The sequence below is a fragment of the Benincasa hispida genome, chromosome 3 (genome assembly GCF_027475165.1).
Source record: "Benincasa hispida cultivar pf3 chromosome 3, pf3_genome.v1.1, whole genome shotgun sequence".
NCBI classification, from domain to species: Eukaryota; Viridiplantae; Streptophyta; class Magnoliopsida; order Cucurbitales; family Cucurbitaceae; genus Benincasa; species Benincasa hispida.
In genome coordinates this window covers 58,570,388-58,596,802 of record NC_143480.1, presented here as the reverse complement: position 1 = coordinate 58,596,802, position 26,415 = coordinate 58,570,388, and the positions used below count along the sequence as shown (strand labels likewise).

The 26,415-nt window shown below is 35.8% G+C and overlaps 1 protein-coding gene across 50 annotated transcripts in view; it reads left to right on the top strand.

Moving 5' to 3' along the window:
* Positions 1–3,087: 3,087 nt before the first annotated feature.
* The window catches only part of LOC150037417 (uncharacterized), a 39,799-nt gene continuing 16,471 nt past the window's right edge, over positions 3,088–26,415 (top strand). For 45 of the 50 annotated variants that reach the window (XR_016528505.1, XR_016528496.1, XR_016528521.1 and 42 more), the window contains exon 1: positions 26,030–26,170. Coding sequence is in view for 1 of the 50 variants with exons in the window: in XM_090312097.1 (XP_090168223.1) it covers positions 26,128–26,170 (43 nt within the window). In the remaining 49 variants the exon portion in view is untranslated. Of the gene's footprint in view, positions 3,234–4,422; positions 4,528–26,029; positions 26,171–26,415 lie in introns of those variants that run through there. The other 5 variants (XR_016528531.1, XR_016528529.1, XR_016528527.1 and 2 more) reach the window with 4 other exon arrangements.

Below are 26,415 nucleotides of genomic sequence, written 5' to 3'. Positions count from 1 at the left end.
TCTGTTTAGCTTTTTTGGGATTGCTTACTAAATAGTTAATTGGGGTTATTTTTATTATTGTTATGGTGGTTCACCTAGAATAAAGTCGGTTCTCATACGTGATTGAGGTAGTTCCCTTTATCATTTGATCTATCTCAATCACGTATGAGAACTCCCTTTTATTCTTGGTGAACCCCCACAACGATATTAAGAATAACTCCAATTAACTATTTAGTAAGTGACTCCAAGAAAGCTAAACAGATTTGACATGGAAGATTGATCGATGATCAAGAAGAAAGGATAACTTGTTCCTAACTTCAAGATTTCGAACTCTCCACAATCTAATCGATCAAACTAGATTGAAAGTTCTATAATACATGCATTCTAAACACAAGCATACAAAGAAAAAGCATAAAGCTTGAGAGACAAAAATACTAATGAAATTTCATTCAATTTCAATGTGTTCTAATGACCAAATTACATAGGTATTTATACTACTTGAAAGACAACTTGAAAGGACACAAATTTTCACCTAATTGACTAGGTTCAACATGAACATTAATAAATGTAAATACATTGAAATAAATTAATATATTAAACACGGGGATGAATCTGAATTTCCAGATTCATTAGGACTTTTGGGTGCTCAAGTGACCCTTGAAGCTTGAAGGGTTGGAACTCTTAATGATGGGCTGGAAATTTAGCTTGGAAGCAAGCATTTAATCCCTCCTCAAGTCTTTTAGCTCTAGCTCTTATCATTGGTCCTTGAGGCATAATGATTACCTCATGATTGGATTGACTTAGAAAGTTCTTACAATAATTTTCAACACAAGCTTCAATTGAGTTGGTTTAAGATTGTTGAGCTTCACTTTCATCTTGTAGAACCTCAATATTCTTACTTGGTCAACTCCTTATGATTGCCACTTATTTGCTTATCACATCTTCTAGTGCCTTTCCCACTAACTCACTTCACTTGTAACAATATCACTACCTGGAATAGTTGCTTCAACTCGTTTATTCCTAGCCATATCAGCCACAACTTTCTTGGTACAATCATTACTGCTATCATTAGTTTTTCCATTTTCTCCCACATTACACATATCATTTTTAGCACAAATACCAATATTATCAGAGAGTATGAGCATCACTATCATTCTCAACACAAATATCGAGGTTATTAGAGACAGAAGTATGAGTACCTTGGGCTAATGTTGGGTCGGACTTATTGACCGTTACCGGAGAAAAAATAGGTGGCACAATTTCCTTCTTGAGATTCTTCCTATAGTATGTTATCCATGGACCTGTTTGGTAGGTAAGACCAGTGTCGGTAATATTCAAGATAGGATCAGGAAGGTAATCAGAAAAGATCGAAGATGGGGACCAATTAGTCTTTTCATTAGAGCTCTCCCTCTGAAGATAACTAATAGGAAAGAAGAGTTGATTCTCAAGAAAGGTGACATCTATCGAAAGAAAATACTTGTGGGAGGGTGGATGAGAACACTTATACCCACATTGATGGAAAGGATAGCCAACGAAAACACATTTCTAAACACATTACTTATTTTTCCAGCCATTATTTCGGGAAATTTCCTTCTACGAACTTGTTTAAAAATGTCTTAACTTACTTACCTTAAAATTTGAGCTTTAAATGCTGGATCGGGTTAGAATTTTTCAATCTTCACGCATTGCTCAGAATCACCCGAGAGCTTGACCTCTTGAGGACATCTTCTGATTTCAACTTGAATTCTTAAGAATTTCCTTCCAGCAACCTCAGAGCTTCATCTACACTCCTCAAGCCTTCAAATGGCTCTGGAATGACCCCTTTAGCATGAGAGAATTGTCCAAACCAAGTTCTTGAACTGAAGCTTCCTTTTTAGACTAAGAGATGCATGACCTTAATTACACTTAGGTTGCCACCTATCCCACTAAGTCAACATTAATTGACAGTTCGGTTCTATTTTCAGTTTCAGCAAGCTGAAGACACTACTCAGAACCTTGATTTGGATGGCTTTGTTGTAATTGGTGGAGATGATTCCAACACAAATGCATGTCTCCTCGCTGAAAACTTTAGATATTTTTAATAACTATGAAATTTTTTTATTGCCTCCCTCATTTTTGCTCTCTCTTTCTCACTCTCATTGTCATATATGGATAATATGTTATTTTTATTGAAGAAATATAAGGTTGAGTAATAGATTACTCTAGGGTACCATTTTTTTTTTGTGCAAGACTCTATTATCTATATTCCCCTTCTTTCTATTGTTTTCAAATTAGGAGTAAGAATTTGAAAACCCGAGTGATTGGTTGCCCAAAAACTATTGATGGTGATCTCAAATTCAAAGAGGTCCCCATAAGTTTTGGATTTGATTATGCTTGCAAGGTACTCATTCTCTTTGTAACTTCTTTAGAATTCATATTTCGTTTGGACTCAACTTTGGTGAACGTTGCAAAGTTGAAGTAGTTTGTTCAAGAATTAAAAAAAAAAAATGGAATGTCGCATTCATGAGATGAGACTCTTAATAGGCTCTGCTAATTTTTGTGCAGATATATTCAGAAATGATTAGTAATGTGATGGTTGATGGTCGATCTACAGGAAAATATTACCATTAATTGAAACTAAAAATAGTTATGATGTCCTGACATGTTCATAATAACTGAATTATTGACATTACTAGTATTTCAAGTTCAGATATGTCCACTTTTTTAAAAATATATATTTATAAATAAATAAATAATATCAGTAATAAAGTCCATCTTGTTGCTTCATCTGTAAAAAAACAGAGCACTACACGGCTGAACACTTGATGAAGGGCACGACTGCAACACGTTCAAGACAATGGACCTGAAAAATTAAAATGAAACTGTATCGCAATCAAGGATAATATTCTTGAAGGGATTTCTAGCCTTCACTTGTTAGAATTGTTAGTGTGAATATATGCAGTCTTGATGCGAAGTGATTGTCATTTGAGTCCAATTCTTGATTTAAATACATTTTTGTTTTACTGGAGTGGTTTTGATATGATATGCAGTAGGAGGGATAAGATTAAAACTCCAGATCAGGTGAAACTCTTCCTTCCCAGAATTTTCATTTTGAGACGTCTTAGTTGTAGTTCAAGGCATTAATTGACAGTTCGGTTCTATTTTCAGTTTAAGCAAACTGAAGAAACTGCTCAGAAGCTTGATCTGGATGGCCTTGTTGTAATTGGTGGAGATTATTCCAACACAAATGCCTGTCTCCTCGCTGAAAACTTTAGGTATTTTTCAAAACTATGAAATTTGTTTATTGCCTCCCTCCTTGTTGCTCTCTCTTTGTCACTCTCATTGTCATATATGGATAAGCTAGTATATGTTATTTTTATTGCAAAAATATGAGGTTGAGTAATTAATTACTCTAGGGTACCATTTTTTTGTGTGTGCAAGACTGTTATCCATATTCCCCTTCTTTCTGTTGTTTTCAAATTAGGAGTAAGAATTTAAAAACCCGAGTGATTGGTTGCCCAAAAACTATTGATGGTGATCTCAAATGCAAAGAGGTCCCCACAAGTTTTGGATTTGATTATGCTTTCAAGGTACTCATTTCTCCTTGTAACTGCTTTAGAATTCATATTTCGTTTGGACTCAACTTTGATGAACGTTGCAAAGTTGAAGTAGTTTCTTCAAGAATTAAAAAAAAAAAATGGAATGTCGCATTCATGAGATGAGACTCTTAATAGGCTCTGCTAATGTTTATGCAGATATATTCAGAAATGATTGGTAATGTGATGGTTGATGCTCAATCTACAAGAAAATATTACAACTAATTGAAACTAAAAGTAGTTATGATATGCTGACATGTTCAAAATAACTGAATTATTGACATTACCAATATTTCAAGTTTAGATATGTCCACTTTTTTAAAAATATATATTTATAAATAAATAAATAATATCAATAATAACGCCCATCTTGTAGCTTCATCTGTAAAAAACAGAGCACTTCACGGCTGGACACTTGATGAATGGGCACGACTGCGACACGTTCAAGACAATGGACCTGCAAAATTAAAATTAAAAAACAATGAAACTACCATTTTTAAGCCCAAAGGCTTATAATATCATCCCAACTCAAAACATAGCTTTAATGTTAAATATGTAGAATTGATTGCACAATTTATCTACCCGTATCGAAATCAGGTTAATTTTCTTGAAGGGGTTTCTAGCTTTCACTTGTTAGAATTGTCAGTGTGAATATGTGCAGTCTTGATGCAAAGTGATTGGCATTTGAATGCAATTCTTGATTTAAATGCATTTTTGTTTTACTGGGGTGGTTTTGATATGATATGCAGTGGGAGGGATAAGATTGAAACTCCAGATCAGGTGAAACTCTTCCTTCCCAGAAATTTCATTTTGAGACGTCTTAGTTGTAGTCAAGGCATTAGTTGATAGTTCGGTTCTATTTTCAGTTTAAGCAAGCTGAAGAAACTGCTTAGAAGCTTGATCTGGATGGCCTTGTTGTAATTGGTGGAGATGATTCCAACAAAAATGCCTGTCTCCTCGTTGAAAACTTTAGGTATTTTTCAGAACTATGAAATTTGTTTATTGCCTCCCTCGTTTTTGCTATCTCTTTCTCACTCTCATTGTCATATATGGATAAGCTATTATATGTTATTTTTATTGCAGAAATATAAGGTTGAGTAATTAATTACTCTAGGATACCATTTTTTTTTTTCTGCAAGACTCTATTATCTATATTCCCCTTCTTTCTGTTGTTTTCAAATTAGGAGTAAGAATTTGAAAACCCGAGTGATTGGTTGCCCAAAAACTATTGATGGTGATCTCAAATGCAAAGAGGTCTCCACAAGTTTTGGATTTGATTATGCTTGTAAGGTACTCATTTCTCTTTGTAACTGCTTTAGAATTCATATTTCGTTTGGACTCAACTTTGGTGAACGTTGCAAAGTTGAAGTAGTTTCTTCAAGAATTCAAGGAAAAAATGGAATGTCGCATTCATGAGATGAGACTTTTAATAGGCTCTGCTAATGTTTATGCATATATATTTAGAAATGATTGGTAATGTGATGGTTGATGGTCGATCTATAGGAAAATATTACCACTAATTGACACTAAAAATTGTTATGATGTGCTGACATGTTCATAATAACTGAATTATTGACATTACCAGTATTTTAGGTTCAGATATGTCCACTTTTTTAAAAAAATATATTTTTGAATAATTAAATAATATCAATAATAACGCCCATCTTGTTGCTTCATCTGTAAAAAAACAGAGCACTTCACGGCTGGACACTAGATGAAGGGCACGACTGCGACACGTTCAAGACAATGGACCTGCAAAATTAAAATGCAAAAACAATGAAACTGCCATTTTTAAGCCCAAAGGCTTATAATATCAGCCCAACCCAAAACCTAGCTTTAAGGTAAATATGTAGAAATGGAATTTACTTCTTTATATTTATTCACTCTCTGTTTATTATGCACGAGTAGCTAAATGTCAACCTCGTACTCTATTTTCCTACAAAAGTAAGTAACAAGCATGTTAAGTAAAATTGAGAAAGAAGATAAAGAAAGTAGGAAGATGGAGGAAGAAAAGTCTAAGTATTAGAAATACTTAGATGTGTGATTTTAGATAATATAACAAGTGGAAATTTGGCTAAGTATGGAAGCATAGTGTAGACATGCGTTGATGGAGAAGAGTGAACGCATTGAGGTTCTGTGAGTAGCAATCAAGGCTTTTAGAGGCTAAGTGTTGAAGGCAATGATAAGTTAGGCATTGGTACCAAGGGTGAACGCCTGAGTGAAGCTATGATGCGTTGGTAAGCAGCTAAAGGCATATGGTGCAAGGGCATGCGATGAGGGAGGCATGCGACATTGGACGCGATGGATGCAGCCTATGCGTTGGTGCTATACAGCCTATGGGTTGGTACTATGCAGCCTATGCGTTGGTGCTATGCTATGAAGCGAGGAAGGCTTAACGCATGGTTGATATTTTAAGAGCTATGTGTGGGATAGGACATGCATTGGCTTAGAAGTGTGCAATCAAAGGAGGGATGCAAAAGCCTCTAGATGAGCTATGCGTTAGCTAGATTGGGAAATGCGTTGAGAAGGAGGTATGCGGCCATGTGGTTGCAAGCGTTAGCCTGAGAGCTGACCTTTGCGTTAATAGCCAAGAAGGAAAGATTATCTTGGAGATTGATCAGCAAAGCCAGATGTTATACTCAAGTTTGACATTATCCTCTAAGCATGAGGTGGCAGCCTGATGTTAAACGGAAAACATCCAGCTATTAGTTTAAAAGTAGAAGCCCGAATTCAAGCAGAAGGTTAGAGAAATTCACTCGGGCAAATGAAATAATTTTAGAGCCATTCAAACCCTAAGTATGTCTAGTTGTTGAGGTTGATATTCCAGAGGGAGATTCTAGCAGAATCGAGCTGGAGTATGAAGAATCTGGTTGGAGGTCAAATTCTCGGGTAAGTTGGGTCAGTCTTGATAATTTAAGGATTCCAGCACAACCACGAGGAATTCTAAGCTGAAATTTTAAGTTAAGCTTGCTAAGATAATTTAGAGATTTTTGTAGAAGTAAATTCTTTAAGAAAAGGCCTGGAAAATTAGTTATTAAAATTGCAAGTTAAATCTGGAATCTTCAGCAAGCAGGCAGCTGCTTGGGTTGAGCAAGCAAGCAACTTTAAGGGCTTGACAAGGATGATGAGCACATGCGTTGGAGGTTGAGTGGGCGCAAGGATGCACTGAGAAGCATCAGACCATGAACGCATATTGAAGCCATAAGCACAAGTTTGTGTTGGATGATAGGCACAATCAGATGAACGCATGAGGCATGCGTCGATGTGCCACCAGATGGGTGCATAAGCCGAGTGTTAGGCGCAATCGGATGAACGCATGGGGCATGCGTAGATGTGCCACCAGACGGGTGCATAAGCCAAGCAATGGGTGCAAAGATTGCTATGCATTGGGCCATGCGATGGGCAGTAGGCACGAGCTGAAGGCTTAGATGCATAGAAGGCTTAAACGTCTAATCCAATGTATGAACGCAAGGCATGGACGCATGGTAATGAAGTTGCTGCCTAATCAAGTTAAGGCCTAAGAATTTGGCTAAGTGTTCAACACACAGTAAGCATATACATGAAGGAGATTGCCAAAGACTGTGAGTGACTCTAAATGCTTTAAATGTTTTAAGTAAATTGCTTAAGCTTATGAATGTTTAGCAATGCATGTTTACTGAAAGCTATTTATGACAATTATTCTCAAATAGCTAAGTAGCAATGCATCTCATATGAATGTTATGTTTATGCCATTTTACAATGACCATGAGAATGCACGTAAGGAATGTGTTTGGGTAACTAAGTTATTAAGAGATAAGAATATACAAGTTAGTATAATTAGCTCAGTACTGAGGTACACCAAGAAGGTACTGAAGCTTGAACTAAAAAGTGAATAGCTTAGTACGGAAGTACATGGAGAAGGTACTGAAGCTTTGTCTTAGAATTTGAGTAGCTCGATACTGAAGGACATGGAGATAATCTGAGCAGCTCAATACTAAAGTATATGGAGAAGATATCTGAGCAATAGTACCTAAGGTACAACGGTACTTAAACTAGAATTATACAAATAAATGAAAAGTTATTATTGGTAGTGTCGAGATCATTCCACTTTAGCTAGAAATTGATGTTGAGGGATTGAGTAAAATTTCTCTCTCAACTAAAAATGCAAATTATGATTGTAGGAAGTGAACAAAAAGGGTTCCTTCCTAGTTAAGTAGTAATGCGGTAAATGAGTGATAAGGAGTGAGCAAAAGGGACACTCTAGACAAATAGACCAAGGATAGTTTAGCAAAGTTAGAAAATCTATGTGATGTCAATGATGTCATGAATAATAGTTGCCAAGTTTATATTTCAGTAAAAGTTTTCAGTTTAAATATGAAATTAATGTATAAATGTTATGCTTAAATGTTAGTCACTCACTGGGCATCTAGCTCATGTTTTTAAATGTTTTCCTTTCAGGTAGTGGTCAGTTCCCAAAAGAGTTCGCTGTTGCTGCTCTGCCACTTAAAGAGTCAGGTTGAAGGAAGCTTAATTGAAAACATGTATTTAGTTAGTACACATGTGTTTGTCTAGTGACTAGTATTCTAGTTGGGGCTCACTAAATTGTAAGAGTCATGTATGAACAATGTTGCAAAACCCTGCAATGTAAATGTGTTAAGTTCTGAATTAATTGTACAGTGTATTGATGATATATACTTTTTAAGGGTTTGAAACTATTTAACAGGTTAATTAGGCAGTAAGTGCCAGCAAAAGGGTTGGTAACTACTGCAATCACCACTCCATCCGGATTAGGAGAGTAATCTGGGGGGGTGTGACACTAAATCTATCGAATGGGTTGAGAAGCATTTAGCTAGCATAACTGAGGATCTTCATTCTTTGCGATTATCTTGTATTATGTATGCCTCATTCGTCCATTAGAGATACTCAGGAGGGCAATCAGGATCTAGGCTTGGGAAAGAGACAGTATATTCATAAAACACCATCTTTATGAATAAACGCTTTATCCACATTAAAAGAGACAGTATATTTACATTGCAATAAAAACTTTACAGAAATAAGGTTCCTTTTTAGTTCGGGAACAATATATACATCATTCAAAACAAGAAACCTATTCTGTAAAGCTAACTGGAGCCCTCCCACTGTCACAGCTGAGACGGCGTGCCCGATGCCTACTCGCATCGTCATCTCACTAGCCTCCAGCTATCGCTAAGATCTAGTCCCCTGAATAGAAGAAAAAACGTGGTTAGTGACGCCCGAATCAATTATCCAGGCAGAATCATCATTCTTCACTAAGCAAGTTTCAAATACAAGTATTACATTTGCCTTTATCGACCTTGGCCTTAGTCTTGGCTGCTTTCTTCTCTTTCAGATATCGAGGACAGTTCCTTTTCCAGTACATCTTGGTTGCAATGGAAACCCTTTCCCTTTTCAACCGGTGGACGCCTCCTTGGGACGACAGGTGGTGGGTTAGTAGGCGCCTTCCCTTTTCCCTTACCACCCTTCTTCTTCCCCTTTGCAGAGTTAGAAGTAGAAGGTGCAGACTTCGTTCCTGAGGTCAAACCTCTGTGGAATGTCCTCGAGGATGAAGCAACATTTGCCTCACCCTTCTTCCTCTCCTTACTTTTTAGTAAAGATTGGTAGGTCTGCAACTCATTGAGGAGAGTTGTAAGGTTATATTTCACTTTGTTAAGAATCACATTGCTAACAAAGTTCAGGAAGCTCTCCGACAATGAATGCAAGATTATGCTAACCTGACTGCCCTTATCGATGGTAGACCTATTCAACTCCGCCACATTAAAGTGGACCATCATGTTAAGCACATGTTCACGAACAGAGGCGTCTTCTTCCATTTTGGAGTTGAATATGTATTTAAGAGCCTCATGCATAAGTTGTTCAGACGATTGTCCAAACATCCCCTGCAGGGACTCCATGATCTCATGCATTGAGATCATACGCTCATGTTTTTTGGCCAAAACTTAAGAAAGACTTGCCAAGATGTAGGCTCGGGCCTTCTCATTGGCCTTTGTCCATCGCTCGTATGTCTCCCAAACATTTCGAGCGGCATTTGGAGCTGGAATAGGAGGATAGGCCTCCATGAGAGCGAACATGAGATCCTCGATGATTAGGATCGTCATGATCATGTGTTTCCATGTTGCGAAATTATCGCCAGTTAGTTTTTCGGCGCTCAACAAAGCCAAAATGGTCGCATATCCCCAACACAAATGATCAGGATCAAACCATCTGTGACAGGTCACAACACTTGTGACCATTCCACAAAGTGGGCAACATCTGTAGCGTTACCAGAATAAGGTTTCCATTCCATATCTATATACTACAGACCATTTTGGTTATCACTCAATACACGATCTACTTGTATGTCATCACATACATGCTTAAGTTACATACAGATATCAGGGATTTTATGTTTATTGGTTTGTGGTAAAGCAAATAAAACATGCAACTGAGCAAAAAACAAGATGTGAAGTAAATATCATATATTATACAACACAAGCGTTCGTTACAAACTACAAGACACGAGACTTTAGGGCATCAACCCCAACAATATTAAAGGAGATAGAACAAAACATATTTCACCCAAGTTTTTCTACACTCATGATCTTGAAGAAAATGGCAACATCACTGTACAACACATTTGTACGAAGGATAACCTCCGACTTTGTTAATCTTCTTGGGTGATCGGACTTTCGGCTCGTTGATCTTCTTGGGTGTCGGCTTTTAGGCTTGTTGATCTTCTTGGATAATCGGCCTTTAGGCTTGATGATCTTCTTAGAGGATCGGTTTTTGGACTTGTTGATTTTCTTGGATGATCGGCCTTTGGGCTTGTTGATCTTCTTGGATGATCGGTCTTTGGACTTGTTGATTTTTTTGGAAGATCAGTCTTTGGGCTTGTTGATTTTCCTAGAAGATCGGCCTTTGGGCTTGTTAATCCTCTTGGAGGATTAGTATTCGCACGAGGCTTCCGGAGAAACTTGTTTCGTGGAGTTGAACTTGGTGTTGATGTTGAAGTTGATTTGATGCGATGTGGTTCGATCTCTAGTACTTGATCCTCTGATTCTCTCTTAGTTGATTGCGTACGCTTGATTTGAGGAAGCGAAGTGCGTGATGATCGTGGAGTTGAAGTCTTGAAAGAATACTTGTATCTTCGAAAGTTGAGTTAAATAATCGTGATGATCGTGATGATCGTGTTGATGTTGAAGTTGATTTGATGCGATGTTGAAGGAGACTTCTGATTGTAAAGAATTCTCTATAAGCTCTCTGAAGTATAGAATTGCTGACCCACAAATGAGGAGAACTCCTCTATTTATAGAGTTCTCTGCTGGAATTCATGGGCTTGGGCTTAGTCAGTCCATGGGCCTGACCAATTGGATTTGGGCCTTATTTGACATTTTGGTCAAATTAAGCCTATTTATGTGCTAAATTGGACTTTTAGCCCAAATAATAATATCAAATTGGACCAAAGTAATTTTATTCAATCCAACAGTTACGAAGGAAACATGTGGCATCATCGGACTTCGCCAATTTATTTCTCAAACTTTAATTTGGGAAAAATGTCAACTTGTTATTAGTCTCGAATTCAATTATTTGGAATTTCATCATTAATTTAGTAAATGACGTGGCAATTTGCGATCGGTCCAAAATTTCTCGTTCAAAAAATGCCCCTTTTCGAGATTTATGCACGTTTATACGGTGGGTGGATCTCGAAAAAGGATAATTCGAAATCAAAGTATGATTTTAACTCCCTTAATTCGATGCATCATTTTGATCAAAATATGAGAATTTAGCTCAAATTTTTTATTTGAAATTTGTTTGTTCACACTTTCAAGTAAACAAAAGATGAATTTTAGTCCTTGACTTTCTTGCTCCCAAGTGAACTTTAATTTGAACTAAAGTAGAATTTATGTTCCACTTTAATTTCAAATTTAATTTAATATTCCAAATTCTAACAATCATTTTTTTTTTAGATTTCATGTGAAGTAGAATTTGTCGTCTTGTCTTTATCTTTCCTTCAACTTTGATTTGGTGGATGCTTGAAGTGTATATTTTGATTTGAGACAACACTTAGATTATGCCAAGGTCTTGACTTTAGGATGAAATTTTGTTGGTATTCAAATCTTGGCTTGAATTTGGAATAGAATTTGAGGTGAAATTGAATCTCGATTCATTTTTGTTTGAGATAAAAATTTGGGATATACCTAAATTTTATTAAGAGACTAATTGAGACATTTTTTTATCCGCAATTTGTTTTGATTAAAGATAAAAAATCAAGGTCAAATAATTTGAATTTAAAATAAAATTTAGAATATGACCAAATTTCAATTTGGGATAAATTTTAGATCTTTCCCGCAATTTGATTTGAAAATAGGATGAGAGTACCTAAATTTGGATGAATTTGATATAAAATTTAGAAGATGCCCAAATTTGAGATTTTATCAACAATTTAATCTCAAAATTGAAATTTTGATTTTGAATAAATTTTGGAATATGGCCAAATTTTAATTTGAGAGAAGTTTTAGATCTTACCACAATTTGATTTAGAACTAAGGATATGAACCTACATGAAATTGAAATAAAATTTGGAATATGCGCAAATTTGAATTTTAACCGAAATTGAAATCCAAAATTTGATTTGGATAGAATTATAATCTTAAACTAGTTTTGATTTAAAGCTTGGATAATCTAGGACTTTGAACTTGATATTTGGATAAATATGGATTCGAATCTTATTCCGACCTAAATTATTATTATTATTATTATTATTTAGTGAAGTTGAATATGAACCTTCAAACTTGCCGAAAATAAAACCACCTTCTTTTGTTAAATTGGATAAATCCCCAAAAAAATAAAATAAAAATCAATTTAACCCAAAATTTATTAGATCTTCTCAAATACTATGTGTTTAGTCAATCTAAAATTAAACTTCTTCTCCAAATTTGGCTTTTAAATCTTAACACCTTTGATTATTCATCTATAAATTGAACTCATAAACCTCATAGAATTCACATTGAATGAATCACCTCCATTGCATTTTGAAAACTTCTTCAAGACCTTTTTATTATTTCTTCATCTTTTTTTTATGCTTCTTGTTTTGCTTCGCCGAGTCGATGGAAACAAAGCACTCTCTCGTGATCGATCTTCTTTTTTTTTTGTTTTTTTTTTTACTCTTTCGTGACCGATCTTCTCTTGTTTTCTTTTTTTTTCTTTTCTTTTCTAATTTCTTCAAGCATGCTTTCAACCTTTCTTTTTCCTCACTTTTTTTAAAGGATTTTGTGATTAATCACCTCCTTTGGAACCCATTACTATTATGTTGCACTTGGTGTGTGGTCACCAACAACATCGACTTTTGCTTCTACTAGATTTTTTTTTACCACCTGTTTCTCATGGTTCTAAGAGGATGTGTGAGAGAGGAAGAGAATAGAGTTTTTTTTTTTTTTTTTTAATAAAGGTCTGGTTTTATCTTTTAACCAAATTTGTTTGTATTATTTTTGTATTATTTTTCATTCTTAATTTCCTTTCTTATTTATTCAAAATTTTCTTTTTACACATTTTTACTTTTTTTTTGTTTCGCATTTTTTTTTACTTTGTTCATATTGTTCTTATATATTTTTTTAATAAATTCCTTTTTCATTTTTTTCTTCCTCTCTTGTACTTTTTTTTTCTTTTCTTTTTTTCATTCTTTTTTCTTTTATTTTCTTCTTATCCTCTTTTCTTTTTTTCACATTTTTTTTATTTTCCCTTTTCTTTTTCTTTTTCTCTTTTTTTTTTGTTTTGTTTCTTTTTCTTCTCCTTTTTTCTTTTTCTTTCTTTTTTGTAGGAGATGATATTTTATTTATTATTATTTTTTTTGCAGCAATTCCTCAATACATGACCGTCTCCTTGGTATACAAAGGGATGACCCTGGAACTATTGTATCGCATCTCGTGCTTGTGCATCCTGATCGTCATGGGAGGGGCCCCGTAAAGGCTTACAACTCTCCCATTTGATCACCATTTCGGAAAGGTCTACCTTAACATCATTTGTATATCCTGATCGTCATGGGAGGGCCTCGCAAAGGCTAACAACTCTCCCATTCGATCACCCTAGGGAGGATTCAAAGGTCTGTTTTATAGCGTCGTTCGTGTATCCTGATCGTCATGGTAGGGGCCCTGCAAGGCTTACAACTCTCTCATACTTTCACCCTAGGGAGGATACCATGTAGCATCGTTTGCATATCCTGATCGTCATGGGAGGGGCCTCACAAAGGCTTACAAATCTCCCATTCGATCACCCTAGGGAGGATTCAAAGGTCTGAGGTCTGCTTATAGTGTCGTTCGTGTATCCTGATCGTCATGGGAGGGGCCCTGCAAGGCTTACAACTCTCTCATGCTTTCACCCTAGGGAGGATCCCAATAAGGTTTACCTTGTAGCACCGTTCGCATATCCTGATCGTCATGGGAAGGGCCTCGCAAAGGTTTACAACTCTCCCATTCGATTACTCTAGGGAGGATTCAAAGGACTGCTTTATAGTGTCGTTCGTGTATTCTGATCGTCATAGAAGGGGCCCTACAAGGTTTACAACTCTCCCATGCTTTCACCCTAGGGAGGATCTCGATAAGGTCTACCTCATTATTTACTCCTTGATCAAAATTTGAAGATAAGGGAAATATGTCATCGAGCACTGAAGATGAGGCGGACATGCCATCAAACTTTGAAGATGAGAAGAACATGCCATCAAGCTTTTGAGCAGAGTCAGGTTGGCTAGAGTCGATCTCGCATACAAGGCAGAGCCGGATGGACCTGAGTTGTCCTCACATATGAGGTGGAGTCGGATGGACCTGAGTTGTCCTCGCATATGAGGTGGAGCCAAATGGACCAGAGTTGTTTTCGCATATGAGGTAGAGCTAGGCAAACCAAACTTGATCTCGCATATGAGGTGGAACCACATTCACATTTTTGGAGAGGAAGCGAAGCTACACCAACATTTTGGAGAAGGGGTGAAGTTGTACCAATATTTTGGAGAGGAAATGAAGCCGCACTTAAATTTTGGAGATGAAGCAAAGCTGCACTTGAATTTTGATGTTGAAGCAAAGCCGCGCCTTGACTTGCGAAGGTAAAGTGAAGGCGCGCCTTAACTTGGAAGGTGAAGCGAAGTCGCGCCTTGACTTATGAAGGTAAAGCAAAGTCGTGACTTGACTTGTGAAGGTAAAGTTGTCGCGCCTTGACTTGTGAAGGTGAAGCAAAGTCGCGCCTTGACTTGTAAAGGTGGAGCAAAGTCGCGCCTTGACTTTTGAAGATGAAATGAGTCACACCAGACTATGAAGGTGAAAAGCGAGTCACGCCAGACTTTAGAGATGAAGCGGGCCATGCCAAACTTTGGAGATGAAGTGGGCCACGCCAGACTTTGGAGATGAAGCGGGCCATGCCAGACTTTGGAGATGAAGCGGGCCATGCCAGACTTTGGAGATGAAGCGGGCCATGCCAGACTTTGGAGATGAAGCGAGCCACGCCAGACTTTGGAGATGAAGCGGGCCACGCCAGACTTTGAAGATGAAACGGGCCATGCCAGACTTTGGAGATGAAGCGGGCCACGCCAGACTTTGGAGATGAAGCGAGCCATGCCAGACTTTGGAGATGAAGCGGGCCACGCCAGACACTTTGGAGATGAAGCGAGTCACGCCAGACTTTGGAGATGAAGCGAGCCATGTCAGACTTTGGAGATGAAGCGAAGCTGCGTCATGATTTTGTAGACCGAGTCATTGAAAATGGAGCCGAGTCATGCACATCAACCATGAACTTGAAGATCAAGCGAAGCCATGCACACCAACCTTTGAGCTTGAAGACAGAGTGGAGCCATGCACACCGACCTTGAACTTGAAGATGGAAGTGGGGCCATGCACGCCAATCTTAAATTTGGAGATGGAACAACTTCGATGGAGTTTCTAAACTTAAGGATGGAGAAGCAATAACGAGACCTTCACGTTTGAGTTTGACAAAGCATCGACAAATCCTCCACATTTGAGTTTGACGGAGTATCGGCGAATCCTCTGCACTTGAGCTTTGAAGAATCGGTGAATCCTTCGCATTTGAGCTTGAAGCATCGGCGAATCCTCCACACTTGAGTTTGACGAAGCATCGATGAATCTTCACATTGAGCTCGACTTTACGACTTTGAGCATGAAGATGGCATTGCAAAACCTTTGAGCAAAGATGAAGATCGATGCGAAGCATCAATGAAGCATTGAAGCCAAGGTGTGCAAAGCTTTAAGTGTGTGCCTTTTATTTATCGTGTTGGCTCCTTACGAGGGATGAACATCTTCAATCCATTGTGTTGCCCCCAATAGGGATGAACATCTTCAATCTGAAGTGTCATTCTTTGACGGGGATGATCAACATCAATCTTGTAGTATTATACTTAGGTGGTTGTGGTACCTCTTCTGATGGACTAAACTTAAATTTCTTTAAGTTTCCTTCGTACCTTTAAAGAAAGGGATCAAATCATGACGTAGTTCAAGTTTTTTTTTTTTAACTGGACTGAACTTGAAGTTTCTTTCAAGCTGCCTACATACCCTTCTTAATGATAGGGATCAAGTCATAATGTAGTTCGAAGAGATTTTTTTTTCTTTTTATGCGCGACTGAACTTAAATTTCTTTAAGTTGCCTACGTACCCTTTATAATGAAAGGGATCAAGTCGTAACGTAGTTCATACAATTTTTTTTTTTTTTGGGCCATTCACATTTTAAGCTCATGTGTTAGGAGCATCATGCAGTTTAGGCTCTTGCGATGAGGAGCTTCTTCATTTAAACTTCAGAAGCTCTTATTTCATCATGGTTTTGATTATCCTCTTCATTTGTAGAATTCGTCAATATGATGAGTTTTGGCTTCACAATCAAGGAACCTTCTATACTTATGTCAACAGAAAATTTCCTCTTCATGTGTGAAGGGACACGACTGTGAATCTTTTTGTCGTTGTTTTCTTTATGGAATGATGTTGGCTTCAAGATTTTCATCCTTCCTTTATGTTGATCACTTGTTGTCTTGAGACGATCAAAAGCAGATGCTGAAGGTTGATCTTTCTTTGATGTGGATATACTTAGCCTTTTGAAGGTTGAAGTTCGAGTAGAAGTAGTCGTTGGACATTGGTCTTCTTCTCCCATCGTGGCCATACTCAATCTTTGAAAGAATAAAGATCGAGCACTTGAAGGCTTAATACAATCGAAGACAGAAGTTCTTTGCTTCATTTCTTATGAGTTGTTGACTTCTTTAGCAGTCACATGATTGTTGTCGACTTCCACTATGCCGACAGTGTGACATATAATAACTTCTGATATTTTCTCTGGATGATTATTGAGAAAGTTTCTTGGGAGAAATTCTACTGAAGTTGCTAGCCGTCGAAATTGAGGGAAGTCTTTGTCTTCTTTCTTAACAGGCTTAGGCTTCCATGTCATCTTTTTGCCTTTCTTTTTATGAGTCTTGTTTCTTCTTCTATAGCTTCAATAGGAACGCGACTCTTTTTGGGTGGAGTTTGGTTGTCTTCTCTTTCGATGAGTCACTACTATCCACCCTTCATTGTCATCTTCAACAAGCTCATCTTTCTTTTCCGAATTTGCTGTTTGAATCTCTTGTTGGAACCGAACAACTATAGGCTCGAATTCTCTAAATTGGATCGGGCTTTCTCTTTGAGCATGGAACACAAATAGTATTGGAACATTTGAAGTCGCCGCTACTGTAGCATGATTTGTCTGAGCTACTTCATCCAAATCTAGCTCAATCTTCTTTTCACGAGCCAACTTCATAATTTGTTCCTTTAGCACGAAGCACCTTTCAACTAGGTGACTAATGACCGAATGATACTTGCAATAGTTAGGATCATCTATTTTTCCTTCTTGTTCTGGCCGCTTGCATTCTGGTAGCTGAATAAGTTGCTCCAACATATTTGCCACATCAGGGTCAGGGAATGGATAAACCTTCTCTTGTCGTTCTTTAAGAGTTGGACGATGTTTCTCACCCTCATTGTGCCTTCTTTCAATTTTTTTTTTATTTTCCTTTGGAGGAAAATTTCAGAAGGGTCACATGAACGACCATAGATTCTTTTGTGGCACTACCCACAATCTTTTCAGTGCCCTTGGCATCATTTTTGTATTTTCTCCCTCCAAAGACTAGGAAATCTTTAGTTCCCCTGTTGGCAATACTCAGCTCCATATCATGAGCGCGTGTTGCCAGCTCCTTAAACATACGAGGTTTAATCCCTTGAAGCTCCCAGTGCATGCCTTGAGTGCACATCTCCACTGCAGATAATTTAGTAAGTCTATCTTTGCAATCTAGACTTAATGCTCTCCATCGGTTGATGTAATCGATGACTGTCTCTCCCTTCCACTGTTTGGTGTTCGTCAGCTCCATCATGCTAACAATACACCTTGTACTATAGAAGCGGTTCAGGAACTCCCTTTCTAGTTGTTCCCAACTATAAATCACTTCTGGCTCCAAATCAGTATACCAATCGAAAGCATTTCCTTTCAAGGTACGGATGAACTGCTTGACTAGCTGGTCTCCTCTGGTTCCTGCATTTTCACAGGTTTCAATGAAGTGTGCAACATGTTGTTTTGGATTGCCCTTTCCATCGGACTACTAGAACTTTGGAGGTTGATACCCAGTTGGCATTCTCAGGTTGTCGATTCTCTTGGTGTATGGCTTGGAGTACATAAAAGAGGTTTGCAACGGTCCTTCGTACTGAGCTCTTATGGAGTTTGTGATCATATCCTGGAGCTGTTGAACTGACAGGGAGGCAACAGAGGTGGATTGTGGTGGCTGACTTTCCTGCAATACAGTCTTTCCTTTGTCATTGGCTTTTGTAGCTGGGGATTGACTTGATTCAGCAGTATCTCGAGCCTGTATCTGATCTCTTAAAGTAGCGATTTCATGATCTCACTCCTCTACAGCCTTCATTAGGAGGTTTATCTTTACCTCCATCTCTGCCATGGTCGACTTAATCGTTACGTCAGTCATCATGACAAACACTACATCAAGATGTGATTCTTTCTCTGATAGATCAGTAGCAGAAGCATAGTTGTCAAACAAGGGATTTTTTCTGATGACGATCCCGCCTTTAGGAGATTCCATCAGTTGGTCCTAGATTTCCTCCGTGATGATAGAACTTATGTAAATGTTGCTTGCGATGGTAGCTTTGAATGCAACTTTCTTTGGTGCCATTTATAGATTTGTTAGACCTGGATGACGAGAGAGAGATGAGAGGTAGAGATGTCCCACCGGGCGTGCCAACTTGTTCGCATGAGATTTCAAGAGAAATTTATTTCGTGGAACTTGAACTTTGTATTTGTATTAATTTTGTGAAAGTGAGCACAATCTCTAATACACAGTATTTTGATGCTTTCAAAATAAACTATAAACTTTAAGCTAGTTGATCTTCTTGAACGATCAGTCTTTGGACTTGTTGATTTTCTTGGGTGATCGGCCTTTGAGCTTGTTAATCTTCTTGGGTGACCTTTGGGCTCGTTGATCTTCTTGGGTGATCGACCTTTGGGCTTATTGATCTTTTTGGATAATCGGCCTTTAGGCTTGATGATCTTCTTGGATGATCGACCTTTAGGTTTGTTGATCTTCTTGGAGGATCGGTCTTTGGACTTGTTGATTTTCTTGGATGATCGGCCTTTGGACTTGTTGATCTTCTGGGATGATCGGTCTTTGGACTTGTTGATTTTTTTGGATGATCAACTTTTGGGCTTGTTGATCCTTTTGGAGGATTAATGTTCACGCGAGGCTTCCAGAGAAACTTGTTTTGTGGAGTTGAACTTAAGTTGGTGTTGATGTTTAAGTTGATTTGATGCGATGTAGTTCGATCTCTAGTACTTGATCCTTTAATTCTCTCTTAGTTGAATGTGTACACTTGATTTGAAAAAGCGAAGCGCGTGATGATCGTGTAGTTGAAGTCTTGGAAGAATACTTGTATCTCCGAAGGACTTCAGTCTTTAAGGGTCTTCTATCTTCTAAGAGTGCAGCTTTAGGAGTCTTAGGAGTCTTCTGCTTGTTGATGAATTCTCTTTGGACTCTCTAAATGTAGAATTGCTTGTATCTTCAAAGGACTCCAGTCTTCAGAATATTTGGAATGTTTGCATCTTCAAAGGACTTCAGTCTTCAGGATGCTTCTATCTTCGAAGGACTTCAGTCTTTAGATGTGGTCAGCTTCAAGAGTCAAGGAGTCTTCTAATTGTAAAGAAATTCTCTATAAGCTCTCTGGAGTATAGAATTGCTGACCCACAAATGAGGAGAACTCCTTTATTTATAGAGTTCTCTGCTGGAATTCATGGGCTTGGGCTTAGTCGGTCCATGGGCCTGACTAATTGGATTTGGGCCTTATTTGACATTTTGGTCAAATTAAGTCTATTTATGGGCTAAATTGGACTTTTAGCCCAAATAATAATATCAAATTGGAACGAAGTAATTTTATTAAATCCAACGGCTACGAAGGAAACACATCGCCAATTTATGTCTGCAACTTCAATTTGGGACAAATGTCAACTTCTAATTAGTCTCAAATTCAATTATTTGGAATTTCGTCATTAATTTAGTAAATGGCGTGGCAATTTGCGATCGGTCCAAAATTTCTCATTCAACAATATCGATTTAAATGTTTCAGTCTGGCGATTTATCGGTTATTAAAACCCCAACAATTTTTTACTTAATTGACGAATACATGTCTGAAAAGGTATCTAAAAATAGAAAATTTAGATATTTGTACCCCTATTGTTTAGAAAAGATAGTGCATTGTCAGCTAAGTTGCAAAGCACATTTGAAAATAAGTTTTAAAATTTAATATAAACACATTACCGGTTAGTTTTGAATTTATTCAGTTTGGTTCATGCAAAACTCAAATAACCATGTAAAGAATAATGTTAAATTACACCCATTTTTGGCAAAAGAAAGCAAGATTGAACTGGAAAAAAAAATGGAAAAATTAGATTGCTGACAGAGTTTTGAGGGGAAATAGAATTGTGATTATGAAATTGTTATTGAGTTTGAGTGTTATCAAATTGAGAAGGAAAGTAAAACACATTGTTTTCTTCCATAATTCGTATGGTAATTTTTTTGATTATGTATTGAAGAATGAGAACAGTTTGGTCATTTTATAAAGCCAAAGCAATGGTAATAAAGTCTCTCTGTTTTCATATCAGTTAATCGTCAGAAAATCTGCCAGAATTCAGAAAAAAAACTCTGCCCATGAATTGGATTTCCTTTTCATTTATTGGGATCAGAGAAAAAAAAAAGAATAATAATTTATCAATGAAGTTACATTTCAAGAATAGCAGCAAGCTTTCCTGTAAGAAAATCTGCAATGAAATCATACAATTAGAAGGAATCAAAGAGATTTTTTTTAACATCTCTCTCCTCAGTAAAGTTTAATAAAAATTACAAAAAAAAAAAAAAAAAAAAAAAAAAAATTTTTTACGTGGAGATTTGTTGGGTTCATCATTTCCAAGCTTAACCCCCTGAAAAACTATGGCTTCTTCCCGTTCTCCAAAATCAAAAGCTGAACCTTCTGAATTTCTATTAAAAAAAAATACAAAACAAAATTAATTAACCCAATCAGTATTTTAAAATAATTTGGGTGACAAATTAATGAAAAAGTGTACCTATATATAAACTCATGAAGTAGTAGACTTTTTTTGTCAATGGGGAATCAACTAATTGTATTAACCTAGTTTATTATGTTAAATAAAAATGTTGAAAGACATGTTAAATTAGCATAAACCCTAATACCCAATTTGCAAATTTAAATTTCATGCACATATTTTGCTTCAATATTTTCTCATTAAAATCCTATGAAAGCTATTTATAGAGAGCATAACAATAGAACGGAAGATGATATATATTTCTCTCAAACCATGAATCTCATAGTTTCTAGCACACATTTGATGTCAATTGAGTTATGCTCGATTTGACGATATATTTTCCCTTTTATATATATAAACATAATACAAACTTCTAAATTTAGAAGAATAAAAGATTATATATACAACGTAAAATATTGATCATTCTTATTTTTTTAGGTTATTTTAAAAATATGTAGGGTGGAAGAATCCAACCTCTATCTTATTATCTCAAAATTGGTAGTTACGGGTTGGGGTATTGGTGAGTTGGTTTGGGTTGAACACTTTTAGAAAAAAGCAGTTGCAAATAGGGGTGTCAATGAGTTTGGTTGGGTTGAGTTGCAAAGACTTTTTAAACCAAACCTAATTGTTCGGGTTGTAAATTTTTTCAACTCAAATAACCCTTATTAAAAAATGAATTCAATCCAACCCACCATGAATGGGTTGGGTTAGTTCGGGTTAATCAGGTCATTTATTTAAAATTTTATTCTAAAAATAATCAAAACATAAATATGTAAAAATATAATTTAATTATTTTCATATATTGAATTAAAATTAACGACTCAATTTCAATTTATACAGTGAAAATATTCTTTGGAGATAAAAGAAAAAAAAATCTTATTATTACTATTGTTTTATTGTTTGGGAAATGAAAATATGTATTAGTTATCTTTTGTCTGCTGATAAAACAAGAGAACTTTGTTATTAATTAATCTTTAGTAATAAGGACATTGATTCCCACCAACATTCTTAGTTGTCATTTTGGACTTAAAAAAAATACTTTCCCATAACTTTTTACTTTTCTAGGTTTAAAATAATTGTATAGATTTTCTTTATGGGGCTATTCGTTTTCAAATATATTAAAATAGTTGATTTATTTATAAATATAACAAAATGTCATTATCTATGAGTAGTAGTGTTGATAACAGGGCCGAAGTGGAGCATAGCAGGTCCCCAGTTTGACCCTATCCTTGGTCAAATTGAGGATTTCCCACTTCGATGGGAAATTTTGCCAACCCTATCTATTAGTGATAGACACTGATAAATATCTATCAATGATATCTAGCAATGGTAGATATCTATCAACGAAAAATACTGAGAGACTGAGAGACATCTATCAGTGATCAATATGTATCACTATAGACATTGACATTTTACTATATTTAAAAGTATTTCGAGTAATTTTTCATTTAAAACAATTGTCCTTGTTTTTTTTTTTTCTTTTTGAATTTATTTTGTTTTTCAGTTTTCCAATTTTTAAAGCTTTAAAAATACTCTATGTATATTTCTTTTGTTTTCAATAATCAATTGTTGTGAGTTCTCAGTATACGTGGAATATATAAGTGAATCGTGCATTGAAATTGTTAAATAACTTTGATTAAATCACAATGAAATATGTTCTTAATCACTCAAAATTAATTTGATGTTTAATTTTATACTTTTATATATAATTTTCATATCATCAACTTTAGTTATGACTGATTGTTTTAGAATAATTTTGAAAATTATAAGAGTTAATTTAAAAATTTCAAAATTACTCTCAAATATGTCATTAAGTAAGTACGTGATATTACATTGAAGGTTAAAATCATTTTTGGTTTTGTGAAAGCAACAATTTTGTATATGAATTTTGATTTTGTAACATTTTAGTTCACATACTTTTAATTTTGTAACAATTTAATATATACGTCGTAAAAGAATATTCTATCCAAATTAATGCTAGTTTTTATTATTTAACAATTTTGATTTTATAGTTTATAAATATATTGGATAGACAATTAGTATATTGATCATCCATATAGATGAATTTTGTTGAGCCTTGAAATAATTTAATTTCAAAATAAAGACTAGATTGTTATAGATTTTTAAATACATAAATTAAATTGAATGTAAGGCGGATTATTAGTTTTAGTATAGTTTAAATACCAAAAGTGATATTAAACACCAAAGATAAATAAATAAATTAGTGTTTTTATCAGGTTGAATATTTAATTTTTCTCTTAAAAAATGTTGAATATTTAATTATTGGTTTCCAATTAATTAAAAAGGGAAATTGAACCATTTATCGATGTACGAAACCATTAATTAGACATTGTTTGTTTCGAAAAATAAAAAATAAACTGCCATTGGCCACTGTGATACGAGAATTATATGAAAAATATACTTTAGATTTTGACTCGGAATATTATATTAAAGTCAATTCGGAAAAATAAAATTAAACAAAAATATTGGTTGTCCACGCGCTTTGGCTCCCGCTAGCTAATTGGAAATTTTTTCATTATCCAAAAATAATGAATGAGGGAGCAGAATCATGGAGGACTAATTAGAAGTTGGACGCTAGCTAATTCAGAAGACAACGGGCAGTAGATAACTTTTTGTTTGGGCACTGCTCATTGGAAGAATTGGAGGTGAATATCATATACTCTTAAAATTTGAAAGAGTTAAAAAGAGGAAGTGGAATCCACAAGCAGTGAAGGCAACCACGCGTGCAAACTAGCGAGATTGGAGAGAACATTGAAGAGAGCGAGAGTAAAGAGAACGAGAGCGCGAGCGAGAGCGAGACCTAGACCAGGGAGAGCAAGAGCGAGAGCGGGAGCGAAGGCGAGAGCGAGAGCGAGAGCGCGACCAGCAAGAGTAAGAGCGAGAGCAAAACCAACGAGAACGGGAGCGAAGGCGCGAGCGAGAGCGAGAGCGCGACTAGCAAGAGCGAGAGCCAACCCAGCGAGAAAGCTGGAGAGAGCGAAATTCTAAGAAGAGAGCGAGATTTGGACAGAAGCGTGGATTATGCATTGAATTTGGCCCTTTTTTTCTTTTTTCTTTTTATGATTATTATTATTTTTTACTTTCCTTTTATTTCCCTCTCTGTTCTTGCTTAGTTTAAATTTTAGCTAAAATATATATATTCTTCTGCTATTTGTGTAGGAAATATCCATATATATTAATTTGTAAAAGTTACGCTATAATATTATCCTTGAACATTTCTAAACGTTTAAAAGATAGAAAAAATATTTTTTGGTCCATAGATTTTATGTCTAGTTTTTATTTTGGTTTGTAGATTTCAAAATGTTATCTATTTAATCTGTAAGTTCTGAATTTGATTTAAGGTTTAGGATTTAGGTTTCAAAATGTAACGATTTTACTCTTGAGATTTGAAATTTGTTTTTATTTTATCCATACGTTTCAACATTTACATTTTTATCCTCGATCTTTTACTAGATACTTACTTTTTGTATTTAGTGTGTTAATGTTTATAAATTAATTTAAAAGAATAAAAAGAATTATAATCAGTTAAGTTTTACTATCTTTATCGATATTAAATTTTAAATTTACTTCATAATTATTTTAAATTAATTAATAGACATTAATGTCAATGACTAAAAGTGAGCATTTAATGAAAATTTGAGGTTAAAAGTATAAGTCTTGAAATCTAGAAACCAAATCGAAACAAAACTTAAATCTCAATGGTAAAATTGAAACAATTTCAAAATTGAGGAAAGAAATATGTATTTTTCCTTAAAAAATATCAATGAGTAGAAATTCTTTAGAATGTTGGACAAAATCGATGGATGAAATGATGTGATATCGATCTATAACGAAAATTTAGACCACCGTATTAATTAAGGTAATCACTACGTCATTTTGAATTTCGATTTCTTTTTGAAATTCTAAAGAATTTCTCATTCGAGATTAGTTTTGAAACAATAAATATGATGATTAAAATGCAACTTTTGAAAATATATTATTATTATTTGAAGAAAAAAGTATGTGATTATTCTTTAGACAAAGGGTATGGTCAAAAGGTTATTATTATGACTAATCTAGCCTTATGTTTTTTGAGTTTGAATTGTATTATATTTTCTAATTTTTGAAACTTAGTTCAAATTTATTCTAATTGGATCATTAAACCTTCATTTATTTAGTTCATCTTCGGGAATAGGCAAAATACAGCCGTATTTGACGCCTCCACTTCGCCTTTTTCTTCCCTTACTCATTCCCTGCAGCAGCAAAACCCCAGAAACCACCTCTCTTTCTTTCTCTCTCCTTCCTATAAAAACACAGACAAGCCCCATTTGAATCTCTGCTTTCTCCTAACAAAAAAATAAAAAATAAAAAAGCTGATAAAAGTGACAATAAATTTGATAAAAATAAACAAATATTTAAAAAATAATTTCCAGCTGGAGAGTGGTATGATTTGTTTGTTATTTATTAGCAAAACTCAACGGCCAAAATTTTGAAACCCTACTCCTCAGACGTTGAACTTCCTCCAAAATCACGCTCCCATGGCCACCGATCATCGATCTACCTCCATACGGAGGAAGGAGGAACCATTTGCCTTCTCTGCTTCTCCAATCTCATCTCCGATCCCCTCTCTCCCACAGTTCACGTCCCTTACGCGCTCTCCCAGTTCTCCCAGGCTCCTTCTCAGTCTCCATTCCTCCAGACCTTCCTCACTTTCGATTCTCACTTCATTGTCGCTCCCTTCGTCGCCGCACTCTGCTCCTTCGACGATGACGCCATTGCTCGCCAAGTCGCTGATCTTGTTCGTCACCTCTGTGATGTTACTGAAGTTAACGGTGATGGATCTCTTTGCGACGACTTTATCGCCAGAGTTTCGGATCGGCTTTCTTCTGGCGCGTTGTCTTGGAGCCGCCATCAGGGGTATATGGTAATCATGTTTGTTCTACTGTTCTAGATTCGTGCGTATTTCGTTGGAATGCTTCCTTGTGCCTGTAGTTATGGAATGCGTATTTCATCAGGTGATTATTTTTTTATTATTATTTTTTTTTTTTCATTTGTTCCTTTTAGCTTCATTGTTATGGAATGCTTAGGTCTGCCTGTAGTTAATAAGAGACTGATTTCACTTCAACAGACAGGAAACCAATTACACATGTTTTTTCTTCGTTTTGTTTTTTCCCTTTTTTTTTTTTTTTTTTTTTAAAAAAAAAAATTTCGGGGAGGAATAAAAAATTGGCTACTACTGCCAGACCAGAAGAGGTAGCTT